The following is a 21,455-nucleotide window of genomic DNA, read 5'->3' as shown; positions in this document are numbered from 1 at the left end:
TGTTACTGATTTTAATTATCAATGAGCTGCGTGAATAATACTGTTTTTTTGTTGTTGTTTTTTTGAAAGAGAGCATTTTAATGAGTGGTATTCCCCTTTAACCTCTAGCCATTCACTACAGAGGGCCTGCTTATGCAAGGCATTATGCCAGTGGTGCTGAAGAACCCAAACTAACCTCGACGGTGTGGGTGAGACATCACATATATATATTTACAGACTTAAATATAGGGGTGGAGTGACGGGGTGTGAAAACATGTCTCTAAATACATTTTAACTCATGCAACACCTCTAAATCTGCATGTCTGACCTTTTACCTGCAAGTAAACACATGACTGAAGCCTAACTAAAGTTAGCATGTTTCGCTGTTTGCTATATATTAACTGCATATGTATGGGTTCTATTTGCAGAGCAGCAGGTTAGTGAGAGATGACATGCAGACCTCAAACACGAGGAGGTAGAGCTCGTCTTGGCAGGTATAATCACAATAGGGGAGGGGGCTTGTCTTCATTCAGCAGTTTACTTGTTGGACAAATGAAAAGGCTGAAAAAAAGGCCTGGAAAACAGAAAAAAAAACAAGCTTGATGGGATTAATGAGATTGATGCCACCTCCAAGACTGCTCTACCTCCTACGGCATCAGAGAGACGCGATGCACTTGAGCGGTGTTAGAAGAAAGATGGGGGAGTCGTGAGCGTAGCGTGGTGCTGCGGAGCGAGTGGGGTGGATGGTTGGTACACACCTGCAAGGACCGCACCAGTCCGTTTGTTGGTTGAGGCCGAAGCGAGCCCGGCATTTCTTAGGAGAGCCCGGGTCTGAGCACAATGCGTGGCATGCACAGGAAAAGGGGAGGAGGAAAAGCAGAGGAAGAGGGGAGGAAACAGGTTAGACGACAAAAGACACAGACAAGAAGAAGACGAAGAGAGAAACAAGCTCGTCAGGGCGGGACAAAAGCACCGTTTGTTCGGAAAAAGCCATCAAGTAAAACTGTTAGTAGACGGTTACAGCACAATGCGACATTAACAACCAGCAGATCAACCACCCAACACAACTTAGTTAAACATGTGGGTCAGTTAACACACAGAGGAAGAAGCAGCCGTGCTGTCACGCTGTTAGTACTGGACTTTGAAGCGTTTTCAGTTTCTAAAACGACGCCCAAATCCAAAAAATATATATTTTCTAGTTTCTGAAACATCTGCTGAAAATACCCTAATGTGCACAAGTCTTGAGCCAGCCCTCATTTCTTTATATTTTGTATGTAAAACAGGAAAAACATGCAGAGATTTACTTAAATGTGCAACCATATTTGAAAATACAGTCTATAAGACACAAACAGAGTTAAAGTCAATATTTAGTATGATCACCTTTATTCTTCAACACAGCCTGAACTCTCTTAGTCAAGCTTTCTTGAAGCAGTCTTCAGGAACAGTTCTCCAGGCTTCCTGAGGAAGTCAGAGCTCTTCTTTGGATGTTTTCTGGCTTCTGTCAAGATGATCCCAAACCGCTTAAATAAAGCTGAGGCCTGGGCTCTGTGGAGGTCAATCCATGACTAATAGTGCTAATAGTGTCTCATTGTGTGTTTTTCTATCCTTGTATGATTTTACTGCATTTGCAGTATGTTTGGGATTATTGCCATGCCCATCGGACAATTTCCAGCTGGTTTTGCATAGTGCACAGGTGTCGAACTGCAGGTTTTAGATGTGTCCTTGATCCAACACAGCTCATTAAATGGCTAAATTACCTCCTCAACATGTCTTGAAGTTCTCCAAAAGGTCTGGTAATGAACTAATCATTTGATTCGGATGTGTTGACCCAGGGTGAGATCTACAACCTGCAGGACACCGGCCCTTGAGGCCTGAAGTTCGACACCCCTGGCTTAGTGGATCAAAATCTGGCGGTACTACTGGACATAGTTCCATTCGGAGAAGATCCCCGACACCACTGGCTAACATGTCGCCCCCAACCATGAAGGGTTTCCATTGTGTTTTACAGATGGATTCATCACTCCATAAGACCTGTTCCCACTGATTTTTAATCCAATTCTTGCATAATCTGATATACTTCAGCCCCTTCTCCCTTAAGAATGGCTTCTTGACTGGCATCCTTCCACTGACACCATTCGTGATGAAGCTTTGGGTAATATCTCTGTGTTTGGTGTCTTTGTTAAAACCATTTAACCCTGATTTATCAATCTTTCAAATATAAAAAAGAAACAACAACAACAAAAATCTCTGAAAATGTTCAGGTACAAGTACTGGACTGAAAAGAAAAACACTAAAAGACCTTCAGAAAGCCTGGAGAGCTACTGCTCAAGACCACTTACAAAGAAATGAGGGATGGCTCTGGACCTACACAATCTGTAAGTAAATATACTTTGGTGTTACTGCACGGTAAAATGAAGCATCGTGCCAGTTAAGGCAGAGCACTCAGGTCGCTCTAGCACGAGCTGAGGGGAGACCGAGGCTCTTTTATCTGCTGCCGCGCATCGAGAAGACGCCGAACATCCACGACCTTCTTTAAAACAATCACAAAAGTGTTACAACCTCTTATCGTCTCACCTTTGATGCCATCGTGCCGATGCTGTAGTAGCTTTTATAGTATTACCACAAGCACTCAAGTGGTTTACTTGGGACGTGGATAACTACCACGTCTGCGTTCTCAAAACCGAACAGGTCAGAGCTGAGAAGCTTGTTATTGTTCATACATGGCGGAGGTGGAAAAGGGAAAATGCTAGTCATGCGATAAGAGTTTTTGATTTCCTTTCTGCCACGATGGCTGACTTTCTTTCTTTTTTTTAAACTTGGAACAGCTAAGATCAGCACAAAGTTTTGCACACTGGGATTCAAATGTTTGTAATTGAGGTTACATGGAAAGCAGAGTGGGTGGGTGGTTTGACGTTTGAGACACATCCTGCACACCGAGATGCCGTGCCGCACGCAGCGCCAACGCAAACTCAAGCTCGACTGAATTCTCTGAAATCCAGAAGTCTTGGCACTGGTCATTTTCTGTGCTTTTAAAAAAACGTTTAACCATCCGTCAGACGAGAGCAAGGAAATCCATATTTAGAGGTTTACCTGTGTTGGAGTCCTGCTGCTTCTCCCTTTTTCTCCTCTTCTTCTTGCCCTGTTTGAGGAGAAAAAAACAAAACAAAACAAAAAAAAGCCAAAGAAATGAAATGAGTCGGACTCTTGACTGCACTGCTGACTACCAGCAGATCTTCCAGTTCATTTGGCTTATCTCAAGCAGGATAAAAGTTACGTGCAAGTGTCTTAGATAACTTTTAATCACCGTGTTCGGCTGGCATTTCTATCAACTGAAATCTGCACAGTAAAGAAGCTGAAGGCCTTAATAGTAAAGGGGGGAAACGTGAATTCAGATTAAAGCCATTGTAAACTCCTGTTTTCATATTCGTGTTTGCATTTGTTCTGTGTCCCCGGGCTGATTGTAATGTGTGACTGTTGAGGTAAACATCAGAGCTGTTCACACAGATCCGGTGATGGTGAAGTGAGGCCTCATATTTGGGTGCGATGAAGGATGTGGGCACAGAAATCTACCGCCTACGCTTCGATGTCTAACCCTCCTCAGCTCGCTGTCAGCATTGTATATGCGGTTACTCCTCTTGCAAGTGCACCATTCTGAAGCTTCTCAGTCTGTGGGCGTATGTGTGTGCGTGTGTGTGTGCATATACTAGCCTATATGTAGTATAGTAGTGTATGTATTTTGTTTTTTTTTGAGTGGGGGAACTGGAGGAGAAACCCTCCACAGGTGTGTGGGCGATATGTGGAACTTCTCTTCCTGTTTTGCTCGTAGGTCCAGTGGTTTGTTTGTTTTTAACTCAGAAGGAGAACAGAGGGCAGCAAGGACACTTGGTAGTTTGTTTTTATTCATTTATTTATTTTCCAAATGCAACAGACGATATTTAAAGCTCAGTCCTTCACCTATAAACAGTTTGTGGACTGATCACTTGATCATCAAGTGGCTCTTTCAGGCGCTTTCTTTAAAATCCTGGACTTTGTGATCGATTCAAAAGCATTTTGGAGCGTGTCGTGTCACTAACAATATATCCCAAGAATATTTTTACACTAAAAGAGCATTCATGGCAAAATCTACTTGTTTTCCCTAATTATTTATCCATCTAGACCGCTCTGATTTGAGTTGCGCACTTTTGAAGGAATTCTCTTAAAAGTTATGGAACTGCAGACTAATCCACAGTGCAGAAGGAGAACTGCATCTGCCTGTGATGAGAACTTTGTGCTCACGACAGACAGCACGACAGGATGTAAACACTAATGGTGACCCCCTTTTTTAAACTGAGCATCTGCAAGCTGTCTCCAGCTGGCGGATGTAGACAGTGAAAAGAAAATAGTTCCTTTGCGAAAACGGGGTTTTGCTGTTTTTGATCCCTGAACACCTGGAAGCAAGTGCAATCTGGGCAACTCAAGCCAAAACAATCTAAACGGGCTCCGGTGGAAAACACATATTTGTTTGAGGTGAACTATCCCTTTAAATTCTCCAAACTTGAACCGTACGCCTATCAAAAAGCCACAGAGTGTGGATTATGCTTAATTACAGTGCTTAGAATCGTGACATTTAAGAGCCGTTTAAGAGGTGAAGACAATGTTCAAAGCTCCGTGCATACAGCGACGGCTCCTACACCTGAGATCAGAGAGTATTAAAGCTCTGGTTTACAACACCTTCACAACAGCATGAGGGTAATTTCTGAGTGCAGAAATAACACTCTCCAGGTCGCCTCGCAACCCTTAATTTTGACATATGCGGTCACGAGGGTATCTCTTGTGCTACTCTGTTATCTGTGTGACATGCAGCGTGAGTTTAGATGTTTCAAACATGTTAGAAACCACAGTCCAGATAAAGTGTTACCAAGTTCCCACGCCTGCCTGCCTGCAGAGTTCAGCTCGGTAACCAATCACGTGTAGAGAAGCAAGAGAGTGCAGGCACAGCAAAACATAACCGGGGCTGTCTGTCTTTCAGAACATCCACAACCTCGTTTACAGACGTCTTGCTGTGTTGCTACAAAGATGAAGGTGCTGTGTTTTGAAGCTGTATATTAAGGCAGTGAGGCCAGCCATGCAGCCCTGCTCTCTGTTAGTCGAGCAAACGGGCTGATTTATACCTCTGTGTGATTTAGTGTTTCAAAGGTTAACATACTTGCAGGCGTAGCTGCTGCAAAAGCATAGGCCATATCCAAAACTGACCAATCACATCGGCTCGTGTGGCTGCCGCCGCCTGCGTGCGTGCTGTCTGGGAGGCTGACATGGGTGAGTCACTCAGATTTTTTGTTTTGTTTTGTATTTTTGGAAGGTGCATGCAAACTTTGCAACAGGAATACCCACAACCCCCTTTCATGCAAATCCTCACATTAGTTTTTTTTTCTTCCCCCCACCACAGAGGTATAAATCCACCATAAGACGTGTCCCTACCCAATCAGCTTTATTCTTTTCCCCTGCGACCCCGCTAAGGCCCGCCTCCTGCAAGAGTTCAACAGCAAACTGAGAAGTCAAAGGCACACAGCAGGCCAGAAACTAGAATGCATGCACCACATAAGTTTATTCGTTGTATTTAAGAACACTGGCATTGAGAGTGTCAGAAACAACAGATTTCATGAGACTGATCCTGTTCTTGGTTTCACTTGCACAGAAATCACACCAGAGAGCAGGTTCTGATTAAATGGTTTTCTCCTTACAGAAAACAAAGCGTGAATAGCTTCTGCTGATTCCTGGCTTTTATTTTAATGCATCTGGAAGCTCAGATTGGTATAAATCAATGACCCAAGAATCCAAGGGGAGGATTTTATTTCAGAAAATACCATTTGCATCACTAGAACTGCAGTTTTAGATGGTTTTTTTAGGGGGTGGGCACATTTTTTTTCTTCCAATTTTCTTTTTTGTGTGTAATTCAGCACAGTTTTCAGTGCATTTTTAGAGCTCGCCACCAGAAATCACTGTTTTCCGTAAACTGCGGTAAACCAGTAACAATGGAAAATGATGTTCACTGCAGATACTGCAACATTCCCTGCCTTGCACACCTTTATTTTTCCATTTTAAAAAGTGGGAGAGCTTTTGCATATCCCTGCTTTTGTTTTCAGACGGCTCAGGAAATTAGTCATATCGGCTTGTTTTTCTTCTCACTCTGAATAGGCTCATGAACACAGGGGAGGGAGGAATAAGAAGAACATGTTCTTACGTAGTTGTCCCTAGCAGACCACGTTGGGTAGAGCTGCATGTGCAGTTGTCTTTCCTTTCTGGCCAACTCGTAGTACTTGGCCTGTTCCTCCCGGGTCAGTGCGTGCCACTGGAAACACACACAGCAAAAGGAAGGTCAGTATTTTCACAGACTTGCCTTTATACAGTTTTCGGGTTTTGGGCAATAAAGTCTTTGATAATGGCTTTGAACTGATCTGATCATTAAACTCTCTTTCTATTGAGAATATACAAAAAAGTGAAAATAGTACAAAGAGAGAAAATTAAATGTTATTTTTCTGTGTGGAATATGTGCTCTTCTTTTACTATAAATGAATTATAACGGAGATTTTTATGACAACAGGACGTTTTTCTCTTTCTACGGCACAGATGAGCTGGATGTTGTTTTTAAATGTTTCTTCATCGCGTGTCAATTTGCATTTGCTGCCGTCGGTGGTTTCCTGAAGTGTTCCTGAGCCTTTACTGTGATAACAATCGCAGAATCATTTCTGTTTTTAATGCAGCGCAGCCTAAGGGCCCCAGGCTCATTTTTCCAGGCCTGTTCTCAAATCCTTTGACTCTCCTAATGATGTTATGTACCGTAGACACAGTTTTACATTTAGGAGGGTAATTCTTAAACCTTGTTAACTACCGGCCATTGAAGTCTTTAATAAAATGATAAACCTCTCTCCATTTTTCCAAAAGAAAGGCAGTGCATCTCTGGGACGCTCTCTTTATAACATAATCATGTAAGGATTTGGAGGATACAGGGGTTTGAAATGTCGGCTCACAGGAGGACGCTTCCTGGTTCGAACCCTCTGTGTGGAGTTTGCATGCTCTCCCTGTGCCTGAGTGGGTACTCCAGGTTCAATAGACTGTAACTCCTCTTACTTTTTTGCACTACTGCATGAGAATAAGGGGCGGATGTGGCTGAGGAAAAACGAGTCATCTACTAATCGGAAGGTCAGTGGTACGATGTAGTGGTAGAAAGTGCTGTGAGTGTGCAGGTAAAGTAGAGAAGTGCTAGATAAGTACCAGTCTGGTAAGTGAGGGAAACAGAGTTCACATTACTTCTCATGTTCCTCATGTGTGAAATTACTGACTGACCTGGAAACAGGATTAGTCTGCTTTTCAATGTGCGTGCCTGTGTGTGTGTGTGTGCGTGTGTGCGTCCCTCACCCTTCGTCCCAGGATCTGATTGATGGCTGCGCTCTCTTTTAATGTGCACTCGGCGATGACCTTTGCCCTCATCTCCTTCATGTAAAGCATGAAGGCGTTCAGAGGTTTCTTGATGACCGGCTTCTTGGGCTCCTTCTCCCGCTTGGGCTCCACCTGTGGCTTCCTGATGAAGACGTGGGGTGAAGGAATGAGGCTGTGAGAACTTTGACAAAGGGTGGAGCCATGAATATAAATGTACCTAAAACGGAGCGATGGGTATACTTACACGTACATGCTCCTGTCATACTGCTCGTGCTCCTGTTTGCCTGTAGGGGGCACTATGGCTGGATGGGGGATCCCTGTAGGATGCATGCCCGATGGGCCGAGCATCAGCGAGTGAGAAAACCTGGTGCAGGGTAAAAAGAAGAGAAAAAAAAGCAGAGGAAAGGGGGTGGGGGGATAAGACAGAGAAGGGGGGGGGGGGTGACAAAAAAGGTGAGTTCATAGAGATGCACTGAGGATAGGAGGCGGCAGGGCGGTAAGCATCAAAGCAGGAGCGACAGTTTTATGTAAGCAGTGAGCCTGAAAGCATGGAAAGTCCACTGGGCTTCATATCAGTGTTGTTTGTGTTTCATCTTGTGTCTACAGCTGAGTAAATGAAATACAGAACACGGGACAAATGTGACTGCAGTGTGACAAAGAAGCTCTTTAAAGTTTATTTTTGTGTAAGAGTGATGCCATCATTTATCACCACTAGAGGGCGACCAAACATTACTGAGCGAGAGAGAGGGGAAGTGGGCGCTGAGGGGAAAACGCTTCTTCGTGTGTCACACACCTTGACTCGTAGGGAGTAAAAATGCATTCCACCAATCATGATGTGATCTAGCTTTGTATTTTCCTCATATTTTCCTACCTGTTTGCAGGTTAGTTATGCGATATCTATCAGTAATTTGTCCCTAATTGTTCCATTTTGGGTTGTTAAACACTGTGCCTCTTGTCAACAGACCAGAGTCACTGACAACAGGCTATGAGGAATCCCCAGCCTGTTATGCCAGACAGGCTGGGGATTCTTCACCTATTTTAGGCAACTAACACAAACAGAAAGCATCTGTGTGTTGCAAGCAGAGATCTTTAAGGGTTCGCAAATTTGACTCAACACAAAAACCCTCTTAAACTCACAGTGGGTTCACACTTAATTTTCCCGTGCGTGTGCTTGCAAACATGAAAAGCATCTGCAATGACGACTAAAAGAACTCTCTTTTTTAAAAAACATTGAAGTTTTTACAGCGAGATAAAGACAAGACACAATTACAACCAGAACAAAGCTTAAGGGCAGCGAAAAGAAAAAATAAAGCAGCTGTCCTAATGGTTGTTTCTATTTCTGTGTGTGTGTGTGACATTTCATATTCTGCAGCAGCGATTAGCTTGGCTTGACTCAGCTTGTTTTTGGCGAAACACTGAACTGGTCCTGTTTACAGCACACTGGCTCCAATAGAACATTTTACAGAAGCTGTCCAAAGAAATCGGCCCGAACATGAGTTTGCCACGGTGAATGGAAAACGCCTGCTCAGACGTTTGAGATGTGCTATAAACAGGAGTTGGTGATGCAGAGCGTTGCCCTTTTTTTTCCCCCGACCCCAACTCGGATCGGGTTGGCTCAAGCTGGCCAGTCGGCTACGGTACCTGGAGTAGGACGATGCGCTGGGGAGATTGGAGGGGTAGGGCTGCCTGAATCCACATGGGGACAGGGCAGGATAGACAGGCTGGCTCTGCCTGCCACAGCACAGCAGAGGGAAGAGACGGGAGCAGAAGATTTTAATTTAACAGGTAAAAGTTTTTTTTGTTGTTGCCCTTAATGGTTAAATTAAGGAATTAGGTGGAAACAGATTCATTAAGGTCACCTAATGGAATGCTTCCAGAACCATTATTCCACTGCATAATCTTCCAAATTCCCAACAAACTTCCTTACCCCTGAAATTTGCTGTCATTCCTGTGCCTTTCCCATCCTTTAACATCAATATAAGTTGTCTCTTAATCTGGTGGAAAGTTTTGCAGAGATGCTTTCAAACACTCATTCAGCTTTTCTTTTTTTGTTCTGTGCGTGCTCAGGCATACATTTCTTCAAGTCACCAATGCATTTCATACCGCATTGCATTTGAATACGCAAACAAAACAGAATAAAACCCAAATAAAATAAACTTCAGGACTTGTGTGTTATTTGATGGTTCTAACATAAAGTTAATTCGCAATCCTTAAAGCCCGTCGTGATGCTGTGATGCACCCCCTGGAAAGCCTGGATCAGCACTGTTGACAGCTGTGCGTCAATACTTGACTTACTGGGAGCACAAACAAATACTCACACCGTGGGAGGTCGCGGGTGGGGAGCGGGTGTAGGGAAAAGCCTTTGATATGTAGAAAAACCACACCTCCCCCCCAAAAAAAACTACCTCCAGAGAGCAAATGCAACCATCCTCCCCTTCGACTGACTCATCCTGGTGTTTGTGAATGTCAGCACACGCTCGCTTGCTCCAATCCACATCTACCATTTACACCACCTTTGCAATCATCATCATTATCATCACACTCTGCTATCTCCTTTTAATCTCTTCCTCTTTGTTTCAGCTGTATCTGTTCTCAAGAGGTTGTTTACATTCAGAAAAGCCCAGCAGCAGAAACCCTAAACTGGGACGAGATCCGGAGATTAGTGGCCTCAGCTCCGGCTGTAACCCTGTTTCAGCTGAGGCCACGCTACGACACAGTTTAGACAAAAGCGGTTCAAACTAAATGGCCCATCCACTTTTCTTTCTTTTTTCCTTCATATCGCTGAATCTAATGAGTCAAACAGTCCACTAGTCAGTCCAATCCTCTTTAATCCATAGCCATTAAAATAAATTAAGTTCCCATGTTATGCATTTAGGGTTTCCCCCCTTTGTTTAGTGTGCTCTATAGCTCCTTGTGCTCTGCAAAGTTAGGAGGCCACAGAAAGCACTGCTGCTGCGCCACCCGAAGCTCCTCGTTTGTAGTCCAGGCTTTTCTCGTGACTTATTTACATCACTATGTAACAAGCTTGCATAGTTCACACCTAGCCCTAACAGCTCCTTCAACATGCTGGCAGTCAAAACAATGAGCAGCTGCCTCCCAACCTGCACCTGAAGAACCCAGGAACAAGCACATGACTTTTTTGATTGCATTGTCCTTGCAACCATAGAGGAAAAAAAAAGCTCAACTGCTTGTTAGGAATCATCTGACTGTAAACCTGTTAAAAACTTGAGGCATACTCAAGTTAATACCCACTTCTACAGTTTGATAGAAATTGATCTGGAGCTGCTGCAAAATGTACTCAGTTATTCCTTTGCCCAGTCACCACCTCTCCATTAACTTTAATAGAATCCGGCTTAGTAGTTTTTTTTAATGCGATCTCGCTGACAGCTACTTGGTCTCCGCCTTGGTGGAGGAATAAATGGTCACGATGGGGTTGGTTTTGGAAACAATGTCAATGCATGAAACCAATGTGTGACGTATTAACCTCTGCAGGGGGCCGGGGGGTTGTTAGCCTACAGCTCTTAAAGGGCTGAGTCTACACTTGAAGAGCTATGGTATGCAACTAATACACTCACTTTTGCCAGGTCAGCTGACCAGCCAGTACACACTAGGCTTTTAAAAAGGGAAGCCTTAAAGAACCAAGATCTAAAACAGTGTTTCAAGCAGTTTCTTTTTTTCATGTTTTTTCTTCAACATTAAAGCATCTAAACCCATTTTAGTAGACTCCCAAGATTCAATCTTGAACTTTTAAATGAATACAATATTAATCTAATTGCCCACTCCTCATGTGGACCTTCATTTGTCCCTACAAGAAGAGAGTTTGATGCTTTATCTCCAAAAGAAACCGCAACTGCTCTGATGCCAAGACCCTCAAAAAGACTTCAGGTGCTTTCTCAAAGGGTCGGTAAGTACAGTATAATTGTTAGTTAGAATTGGTCACATGACATCCAATCATCAACCAGACCTCCATACTTGTAATTTAAGCTGCTCATTGATAGAAAATAAGGTTATTAGTCATGTTCTTCATATTCTTTTATTTGTTATTTTTCTGTTCTCTGATAACATCTTACAATTTTGATTTTAAATGTCTGCATCGCTTAAAGCAAGACTCTTTGGTCAGCAGGAGGTAAAAGCTTTTATAATTCCTGATGTAATGGATTTAACCAGCCAGCAGGCTAAAGGGACGGTTGGAGGTGGTCGTGGAGGGACGGGACTTAAAGAAAAAAAGAGAGAAAGAACAGAAAACAACAGTTTGACATTTAACTGCTCATTCTCCATGTTATTCCCGCCTCCTCCTTCCACAAAGAAGCACACTATAAGGGGCCAAAACAAAGCAGATAATCTGGGTTAAAGGAGATTAACTGTTGATGAAGAGCTCTTGTCTGAAAAAGATAAAAAAAACCAGAAATCACAGACTTGAGAAACGTCTAGGGACATGCAGCTCGTCCTACAGAAGCACAAAAAAAAAAAAGAAAACACAAAGAAAAAAAAATAAACACACACACATGTAAGCTAATGCCCACAAAAACTTTTTAAGCTTTCATCCCAAATCTCCATGACATTTGATGTAAGCCTTTAACTATTCTGAGAGGGGATTTGTCCAGGCACAGATGCTGTAGGTGGGAATAAATGGATTTGTGTTGATCCATAAATCAATGGGAAGTTTGACATTATAAGTTCACAATCAACCAGCATGACACTGGAGGCTCACAATCAGCTCTGAATGGATGGAAACCTGGATGACTGAATATGGAACAGATGTGCCTGTTTTAGGTGTCCAGCGTAGCTTTCTGCATCGCCGCTGTGGTCGCTCCGAGCCCATGAGAAACAGACTTAAGGAATTCTATCACTAAAAACACAGTGCAGTGGCTACGACTCCAAAACCAACATTTTCTTCATTGTTTGGAAATCTTTGAACCCACCCGATTGTGATGTTTGCAGCCATCAGGACATCTTTAAAGACGTGTTTCATAGAAACATCCTTCAGTTTAAAGATCACAAAACGCTTCTTTATGTATAGAGAAAATGTGCCGCAGAGGACTTTGTTGAGGCCAATCACCATTACTTTGATTGACATTTCATTTAAAATTTGCAGCTGTCGACACTCATTATGTTTTAACCAGAGGCCACGGGTCGAAGCCCTCAACAAACAGGATCAAAGGCTGTGGCTTCCATGACAACGGGTTATCTGAGCTGACACCAGATGAACCTGTGATGTATGCACATCGGCATAGGTCAATGAAATGATAACAGTGTTTGGGAAAAACCAGGGATAACAGTTTGGAGGCCACTGCGGCTCCTTTAATCAGGCTGAAAGAGGAACATTGGTGGGGTTAAGGGTTAGTTACAAGTTTATGATGGGAAACCTGGTCCAGAAGAACACCACTGATTGGATTAAGAAGCATAAACTATAAAGACGACATTCACATATCTTTGATATTTCTGACCAACATTTTAAAACACAAAAGATATGCAGTTTACTATGATTACTACACTGGAGCAAAGTATAGTGTAGCTTTAATTTGTGGCTTCAACTAATAATTCTTTTCGATATTTCTCTTTGACAATTTTAGTCTATAGCAGGCTGCCAAACATAAGGCCCAGGGTCTAGAATCGGCCTGCCAAAGACTCCAATTTGGCCCACTGGATGGCTTTGGAAAATGCAACATTTTATTTAGATATTTAACTGCGTTTTCATTAGTTGTATGGCTTCTCCATGGCTATTTATTCTTCACAGAAGAAAATAAGTAATAGATAAACAAATAACTACCAGAAAGAAGAAAAAAAGAAAAAAGATATTCTTTCAGTAATTTCTGTAATTTTACACATGCAATTCTTACAATTGAAACCCAAAGCCACATGTCTTTATCCTGTAGAAAAACTGAGCTGTACTGTTGAAACTGCACTTCTTTTTCTTATACTAAAATATGTCAGGGATTAAATGTGCAGTTAAACTTCTTTACACTGACAGAAAGATGAGTTTCACTGGTCAATCCCACTTATGATCAAAGTGGGACCCAGTGTAAAATGGGTTTGACACCCCTATAGGTTTATAGGACGCTGGAAAATACTGAAAAATGTCCATCAGACATCACCAAAGCATAGAAAACATGAAAAAACAACAACATTGGATTCAGAGGGTAGGGCATTGTTTTGTCCCACTTTTAGTTAGGAATGACACAAATGATCTAAAGTCCTGTGCAGACAGCCAGACATGCAGTTCTTTTCCAGTGCAGGGCTTCAACATCTGGTCACTTTTCCATAATAGCCACAGCAGCAATTTTACCAAGTCAGACCTGGTAACGTTTACAGAACATAACACAAGTCTGAACTGAACGCAGTCGCATTAGCAGACAGGCACGCACAAGATTACAGCTGTAAATCTCTATCATGTGTCCCTGAATTGCCCAGCTCACTATAAAACACGACTGTTTGGAAGAGGGACGCGAATATCGATAACACGCACACTATGACCTTACATCTTAAATCAGCTGCAGCGAGATGAGGACTTTTCTCAATTACTATTTCTTGCATTTTCACTATTTCCCCACCCATAAGAGAGATGTCAAGAGTGTGAATGCCTCACAGCACTGAAGCACAAGTACAACAAATGGTGTGAATACCAAGGAGAGACAGAGAGAAAGTCTGTGCTGTGTCTGAACTTTGATGTGAGCACCTGAATGACATCCCTTTATCAGACCGGTGAAGGTTGCAAAGGTACGTATCGCCCATCTGATTTAAGAAAGGGGCTAATTTGACTCACCAACTCATCGAGGGAGTGATCTGGCTGACGCCACCAGGAGGGAGGGAGTAATATCCTGAGAGGTCCTGGGACTGATGCCTGTGAATGCCTGGAGGACACACAGACACACACACATTAACATCATTGTAATCAGGGTTTTCTCAGTGCTTGAACATCCCCAGCCCACAGGTCTGATGGGTTTAGCAGTGTAAGCAGCATAGGAACCTGGCATTAAACACGTTAACACACTGACTCACGTATTCTCGGTCACTGTGGCATACTCTGTCTTTCTGTGTGTGTGTGTGTGTTTGTGTCTTCCACTAGAAACCAATGATGCCAGTCGGTTTCACTGGTTTATTCCACACAAGTCGGGGTCTGTCGTAAAAGCGGCCACATTTTAAAAACCCACAACGACACGGGCAGACGCACACCCAGACGAGCATCCAAACAAACACTCTTTGTCTCTACTTTTAGCAGAAATGTTTTCGAACAAAAGAAACACAGACTGCTTGACTCTGTGCCCTCACACAGAAAATATCCAGTCTCTCTCTTTCTCTCTCTCTTTGTGCCCTTCAAAGGAAGTCATTTGTCAACAGGCAGCACCTAGCACTTAGCGCGGCCCGGCTGCTAACCTGTGTTTGCAGCAGAGGAATGCTCTAGATGACTGTAATTTGGCCGCGGCTCCGGGCCTGTTTCGGGACCCCGAGCCGCTATAAATCTAGATGACAGGAACGAGACTGAGTCAGTCGACCTGTCTCACCACTCAACCCTTCCTCCCATTCCTCTGTCTGTCCCACCACGCCCTTCCTCCCTTCTCCTCTTGTCCCTCATCCCTCCCCTGGTGCCCTCCACCCTCCCACTGTCCGGGTTCCTCTTATTGCTCGTCTCTGCCCTGCTTCTCACCCCATCTTGACCCTTTTGCCTGTTTCCCATCCCTCGCGTCTCTCCCTCTTTCATTAAAGACCCCTTTCATCCTTTTTTCCTCGTCATTACACCTTCATTCCTTGTCATCCTCCCCTCCCCTGCACACCTTTTGAGTATTTAATGGCGACGTTTTCAAGTTGCAAGCCTTCATCGGTCTCTCTCTGTTCTTGCTTCTTTTTAAATAATGTCATTCACAGTTTTATTCATGCAGCTTGTGTGAACAAACTTCACCTTGCGTGCACGATGAAGTGTAAGTAAGCAGTTGAGTATTTAGTTAAACTTGTTAAGCTTCACTCACAGAGAATATCTAAAAATGCTGCAGCGAGTGCTTGACTCAAACTGGTTCGCAGCAGTACAGTAATGATTAGCTGACCAGCCAAAGTAGCCACAGAGCGCGCTCAGTACGCCGCTTTGTATGTATATCAAGAAGAAGGGACTTTTAGGCTGCTGCAGCCACTTCCCTTCAGAGATTGTTCAACATATAGAAGTTTTTGATGAGGGGTAAATTCCATTTATTGGAAACATCAGGCTTACATTCAGAGTGTGCTTGAACTGACGAAAAACTGCTGCGCCACAATAACAGTCGCACAACCAAAGGCAGCAAAACAAGGGTCGGGGGGGTGGAAGGGGGGACTTTTTGTTGCGTGGCAAAGTGCTGTATCATTTTGCAACAATTTGTGTCATCCGAGACAACAAGTACAAGTAGATTTTGGGTGCCACTTATGTGTTACTCTGCTTGTTTTGCTGTTTTTCTACCTTTAATACAATTTTTTTACTCTCTTTTATTATGCTTTATAGTTTTTACACTGTTCCACTACATGAAACTACATGAATTTTACTGTATCACATTCAGATTTGATGTACTTAAAGATAATATTCATATATATTTTTAGTTAAATAACTTATTTTTACTTTTTCTCTCTCTCTCTTTTTTTTTTTACTGTAGCTTGTGTTCTTTTTATCTTACTGAGATATTTGTTTAGTCATCATTATTTGAGGTTTGGAAGCATTCACTTATGCACGGTTCTCCTGAAATCTTGCCACAGCATTTCAATCAGGCTGAGGTCTGGACTTTGACTGGGCCGTTGCAACACCTCGATTCCTTGGGATTATTGTCCCGTTGAATGATCGAGTTTTGGCCCAGTTCCAGCTGTCAGACAGACGGCCTCACATTTGACTCTACAGAGGAGTTCATCGTCGATTCAACCTAAGCCATGCTGCCATGTTCTTTTTTCTGGCAACACATCCAAACAAGCCATACTTATTCAGTCTTTTTCTAATTGTACGGTCATGAACTTTAACATTTAACAGCCTCTAGAGTCTGAAATGTAGCTCTTGAGTTTCTACAGTTTTTCTGAGCATTGCAGTCTTGTGACATTCCTGCAGAGGAGCAAACTACCAAAACCGCTGTTACAGAGATGCTGACACTGGTTCACGATTAATGATTGATGAAATGGATTTGATTAGCAGTGCCTGGCTGCTACGTACCCCCTAAAATCCTATGGAAATAGTAAGCACACACTTTCTTTTTTCCACTTTAATATTTTGTTGTAGTTTGTGTTGAAAGGTTTGGCTGCTATAAACATATGAATTACATGATAAATGAAGTATGTGCTATCTTAACAAGGGTATAAAGTTACAAAGTGGCATTTTTTCCCATACATACTCATAGGTGAGTCATTGTGACTACTTTAGATGTAACTGAAACCCTGCGAGATTAAGAAATGTGTCAGAAATGTCTGCTGCTGTGCTAAAAAGGTGAAGGTACAGTACACATCTGCGTACATAAAAACTCTGAAACAGAAGCTAAGCATGAAAAAAAACCTCCTACAGGTACTTGTATGTATGCTAAACTGCTAGACAACTGAGAACACGGTCACACTGTGTTTTATTCTCAACTGCAGCATGAAAGCCTTTTCATATCTCTACCATTTCCTCTCTGAGGCAACAGCGACTGAGGCTCATGGGTATTGTAGTGTTTTGTAGGCATCTGCCATGCCAAACTGACATTTCTCAGAAGTAGTGGCTGAAATAATTACATCTGGTGGCCACAAATGAAATTATCCAGGACTCCACATGCACACACCTTGGAGCATGCAGCTTGCAGCACCGTGTTAAAAAACATTTGCTGCCTCAGAAGAACAATTGCACAGCCTCACCAGTATCACCAACATGGGCCATTTTGTCCCTTTGTTAGTGACAATCTGAATGTGCCCTCATGTGAGTTTCACTATCAACACGGTTAACTTAAAGATGCTTAATCTGATGAGAGTGTCAAGTTAACCCCTTCGTAGCTGAGAGCAAATGTTCTGAAAACACGTGATCGGCAGTAATAACAACAGCAGATGCTAATACTTCTTGTGATATTGAAACTTAACATCCTTTTTCGAAATTACCCATTTTCCCTAAAATGACTGTGTGGCAAACATCAAAGTCGAAATCCTACATGCGAACTGCACACAAGTTTTTATTTTAGCAGTTAATCTTCACACCTTAATGTGAAGGAAACTTGATCATGGTTTCTGTAAGTCACCTTTTTGCCCTTGCTATCAGTTTGTCTGCTGTTGGGAAACCTGAAGGGGAAAATTAGCAGCAGTAATGGGGCAGTTTTCTTTGGAATGCCCCTTTTAGCGCGGCCGTCTAATAACAACTACAGCAACTATCTCACGGTCTCCATGTTGGCGTCTCGGGAAACACTTCAAAGAGGAACCATTTGAGTCAAAGTGGCTGCGTGTGAGCTCAGTATTAGAACGTGTGCATGTTAAACTGAGAGTCGAGAAGCTGAAAATAGTATTCCTGCACTGATAATGTGCCGCGGTGGTTATAACCACTGAGAGTGAAAGCGATGCAGCATCTGAGCCATTAAATGACTTGACAATCAGCCAGTGTGGTGTACATAAAAGAGCCCAAAGACCAGAAGAAACTGTGCAGAGTTTTGTTACAGTAAGGGCAGTATTAAGTGCTGACAAATTTTACACAAGTACTGGAACTGTTTCTTTCTTTCCTTTTTTTAAGCGTAAACATCAAAAGCTGCAGTAATAGTAAAAGTCATTTTTTTACAGTGTAAAACTACAGTTTGCCGAATATGACTCTTATTTTTTTTCTTATTATTCATCGTCGATACACAGTTTCTCCTTTTAAGCAGGGTGACTCACACTCTCGCTTCCAATTCAAAAAAATGTAACAGCTAGCACAAACAGGCTCCGATGACCCAATTTAAAATACTTTAACGCTTCGCATTTTTACCCCAATTTAACTCTATTATTTTAACTCTTGCGCTCATTCGTCTTTACACTCTTTTCACTGCGTCTCTCTTGCACAGCGACTCGTTTCTTTTCAAAAATAATGCGATCGCTTAATGAAGAAAAGCACTACAGGTTAAAGAGCCTCAAATAGTTAATAGACAGCACTTTAAACTGATGTGACTGCAATATAATTTAATTTACTTGCATTAATATAGGCATTTTAATCCCACATTCATGCAGCACTTTATTCTAAACACTTCAATAACGTCATCTACCTCACATTCACAGCCACTTTAATCACCTGTTACCCTGCATGTAATGTTGGGCTGTGGGAAGAAACCCGGGCAGGCACAGGGTGAACATGTAAGCTCCACATGGGATTCAGCCGGGATTCAAACCAGGAACCTTCTTGATCTGAGATGTTTATGTCTCAATTGCTCCGGTAAGCTTGGAACTATAATCACTATTTAAAAAATACGATTAAATAAATTTGCGTTAACAACTATTCATTTGTTGCAAATAAACATAAATAAATAAAAAGTTGATTTCCAGCCTCGTCAGCTATTTCACGTTTGGCACTGCAGAAGTAATCAAAGCTTGCTATATGTCAACAGATTGTCTCACACACACATGCACTCCCCTTCCGATTTACAGTTATACATACAAAAGCATACAGTAAGTGTTCATCACATGGCAGGGTGATGGTAAGCAGGCATGTTTCACTTCTCTGTATTTTATAATCTATTGTCTGGGCAAATATTGTCTTCCTTTTTTCCCCCCACTTGAGAAGCATTGCCAGGTTCAGTCCTACAGTATCACAGTCTGAACTAGAAATTGTTGTTCGTGTCTTTATGTCATCATCGTGTCTTTACTGTAATTCCTTGTTCACTTGTCTCAATAAAACCTCGAGTCGAATTTGAACCTTACGTACTCTCATTTAACACTGTTGCTAATTCAGCTGCTTCAGAGTCCACTTTAAGATTCTGGTTTTTACCTCCCTGCATCCACAGCAGGTCCTTAAGGTTTTGTGGACTACTAGAGACTCTGTACGTCGCTCCCACTCAGCTTGAGATCTGTGGACTTAAAAGTCATCTTTTTAAACTTGCCCTTCGTAACTTTTTGTCCTTATTATTCATTTACTTTTTTGACCATTTTTGTCGTTTAGCACTTTGTAATATTTGTCTTCAAACGTGCTACAAATACAATTTTTACTTACAAACAGTCATATCTGAAGCGAGATGTTGCCCAATCTAAAGGGAATGTTCCACTTTTGAATCACACGCGGTGTTACGCTTGACTGGAGAAATGACTGAATTTACTAAGCCGACCAGCTGGGTCACACTATGTCAAACACAACCCGGCAGAAAGGTCACTGCAGCGTTCGAATCTCCTGGATTTACTGACAGTGAAATTTCCTGCTTTCCTTTTCAGGTTGTAAAACACTTTCACCTGTATTTTTGAGCTTGGAAGGTGCTACACGAATGATGGATTATTGGTAAGACATTGAAGCTTAAACAGGCTTAACGTGAATTAGATGTATAAAAGTTTGAAGTTCCAGGCCTTTTTTTTTTAAATGTGAAAATTAGTTAAAGTCCATGATTTTTGCTTTTTAAAAAAAAGCCTTTTCATTATGATTGTTTCATCTGTCAGACAAATAAAAGATAATTACAAGACTGTTTAAAGTTTATCACTTTGGGTGGCAAAAAAACAGGAGTAAAACACAGTGTTGTTAACAAGCTCTTTGGTTATCCTTCCATTCCTGTCATTGCCACTGCAGCTTCTAATTTTAAGTCTCTCAGTGACGTAAAGTGGGGCTTAGGTATGACAGTGCCTGTGACTGTGCAGCACCTAAATTTAAACCTAGGATTAACGAAGATCTTTCTGTCACTGAAATATCTCTAAATACTTCATAAATATTCACTGGGTTGAAGTTTTACAGTGGAGGAAATGTTTACTTGATCCTCTGCTGAATATCCAAGTTTGTTCACTTCCGAAAAACTGTTTTACGATAGTTTCATTTTAATGGAGACAGACGGAATATTAACCAAAACACATCACAAAAATGTTAGAAATTGATTTGCATGTCATTGAGTGAAATAAGTGTTTGAAACAAGCAAAACATGGTGGAGAAAACCATTGTTGGAACCACGGTGGTAAAACATTTCTTTTAGTTGGTCACCGGGTTTGCACACATGTCAGGGACAGATGTCTGGAGGACAGATGTCTGGAGAATGGGTAGGCCACTTCTTTGTTGCCTTAGCGATATGTTTGGGTCATCATCATGCTGGAAGACCGATCCATGACCCAACTCCAGAATTCTGGCTAAGGGAAGGAGATTTTACAGTACCTGCACATTAATTGGCCCCTAAATGCAGTGAAGTCATTCTGTACTCTTAGCAGGAAAAATCACAATGACTCAGCATTTCTCTCCCTCCAAACATCTTGATTTTGAGGTCTACTTTGATCTTCTGTCCCAATCAGCTGAGGGCCGGGGCAGATGGCCAGTTTCTCGTAGGGCTGTTCTGATATAACGATATATATCGATGACGATATAAAAACTATCGTTTCATTTTACGCTATCATTTGTTTCGTGGTGTCGCAAAATAAACTGTTTACGGCAATATTTTTTCATCGTTTTGATGGTCACTGTAGTGGCTATATTAATTTCTTAAAGTTCTCTCTTTCTGTTATATTTAATATAACCACACTACAGGACAAGCGCCTGTTTTTATGCTTTGTGGTTAGCAACAATGACAGTAACAGCATCGCGTGTCCGCTTGTTTATGTTCCACATAAACCTTTCACAATAAAGCTCAAGATCCTGTTGAGACTTTTCAAAATAAACTGAATCACATGAAAGAGCAGATTATTTACGGATGAGAATTAAAAAAGAGCCGCCAGGTGCTAAAAAATAAACCTTAGACTCAAACGTTAGAACAGGCTTTTCCCCGCAGCACGCCGTGTAATAAATACTCACAAAGAAAACGGCGGCTGTTACAACTTATGTCTAAAAATGTATAGTTTCATGCATCAGTTAAAACACTCCACTCCAGGTACACGACGCGCAGCTGGAAACACTTCACGCAAGTCGAGCTGCCCGAGATTCACAGAATTTACAGAAAATGTTACATTTTTGTGATTTATATCGA

At 42.1% G+C, this 21,455-nt stretch overlaps 1 protein-coding gene across 4 annotated transcripts in view; it reads right to left on the bottom strand.

The window, feature by feature from the left end:
* tcf7 (transcription factor 7) overlaps nt 1-21,455 on the bottom strand; it is a 74,175-nt gene that overhangs the window by 5,117 nt on the left and 47,603 nt on the right. The window contains exons 5-12 of one of the 4 annotated variants that reach the window (XM_084940733.1): nt 14,159-14,246; nt 9,037-9,126; nt 7,640-7,759; nt 7,375-7,537; nt 6,200-6,307; nt 5,437-5,484; nt 3,070-3,118; nt 738-810 (exon numbers count right to left, since the gene is read on the bottom strand). In XM_084940733.1, coding sequence (XP_084796859.1) covers nt 738-810; nt 3,070-3,118; nt 5,437-5,484; nt 6,200-6,307; nt 7,375-7,537; nt 7,640-7,759; nt 9,037-9,126; nt 14,159-14,246 — 739 coding nt within the window. The remainder of the gene's footprint in view (nt 1-737; nt 811-3,069; nt 3,119-5,436; nt 5,485-6,199; nt 6,308-7,374; nt 7,538-7,639; nt 7,760-9,036; nt 9,127-14,158; nt 14,247-21,455) is intronic. The other 3 variants (XM_084940734.1, XM_084940735.1, XM_084940736.1) reach the window with 3 other exon arrangements.

This window comes from Perissodus microlepis, chromosome 10 (genome assembly GCF_051167445.1).
Source record: "Perissodus microlepis isolate ML-2025 ecotype Zambia chromosome 10, ASM5116744v1, whole genome shotgun sequence".
Lineage (NCBI taxonomy): Eukaryota > Metazoa > Chordata > Actinopteri > Cichliformes > Cichlidae > Perissodus > Perissodus microlepis.
This window is presented reverse-complemented; position numbering and strand designations above follow the sequence as displayed.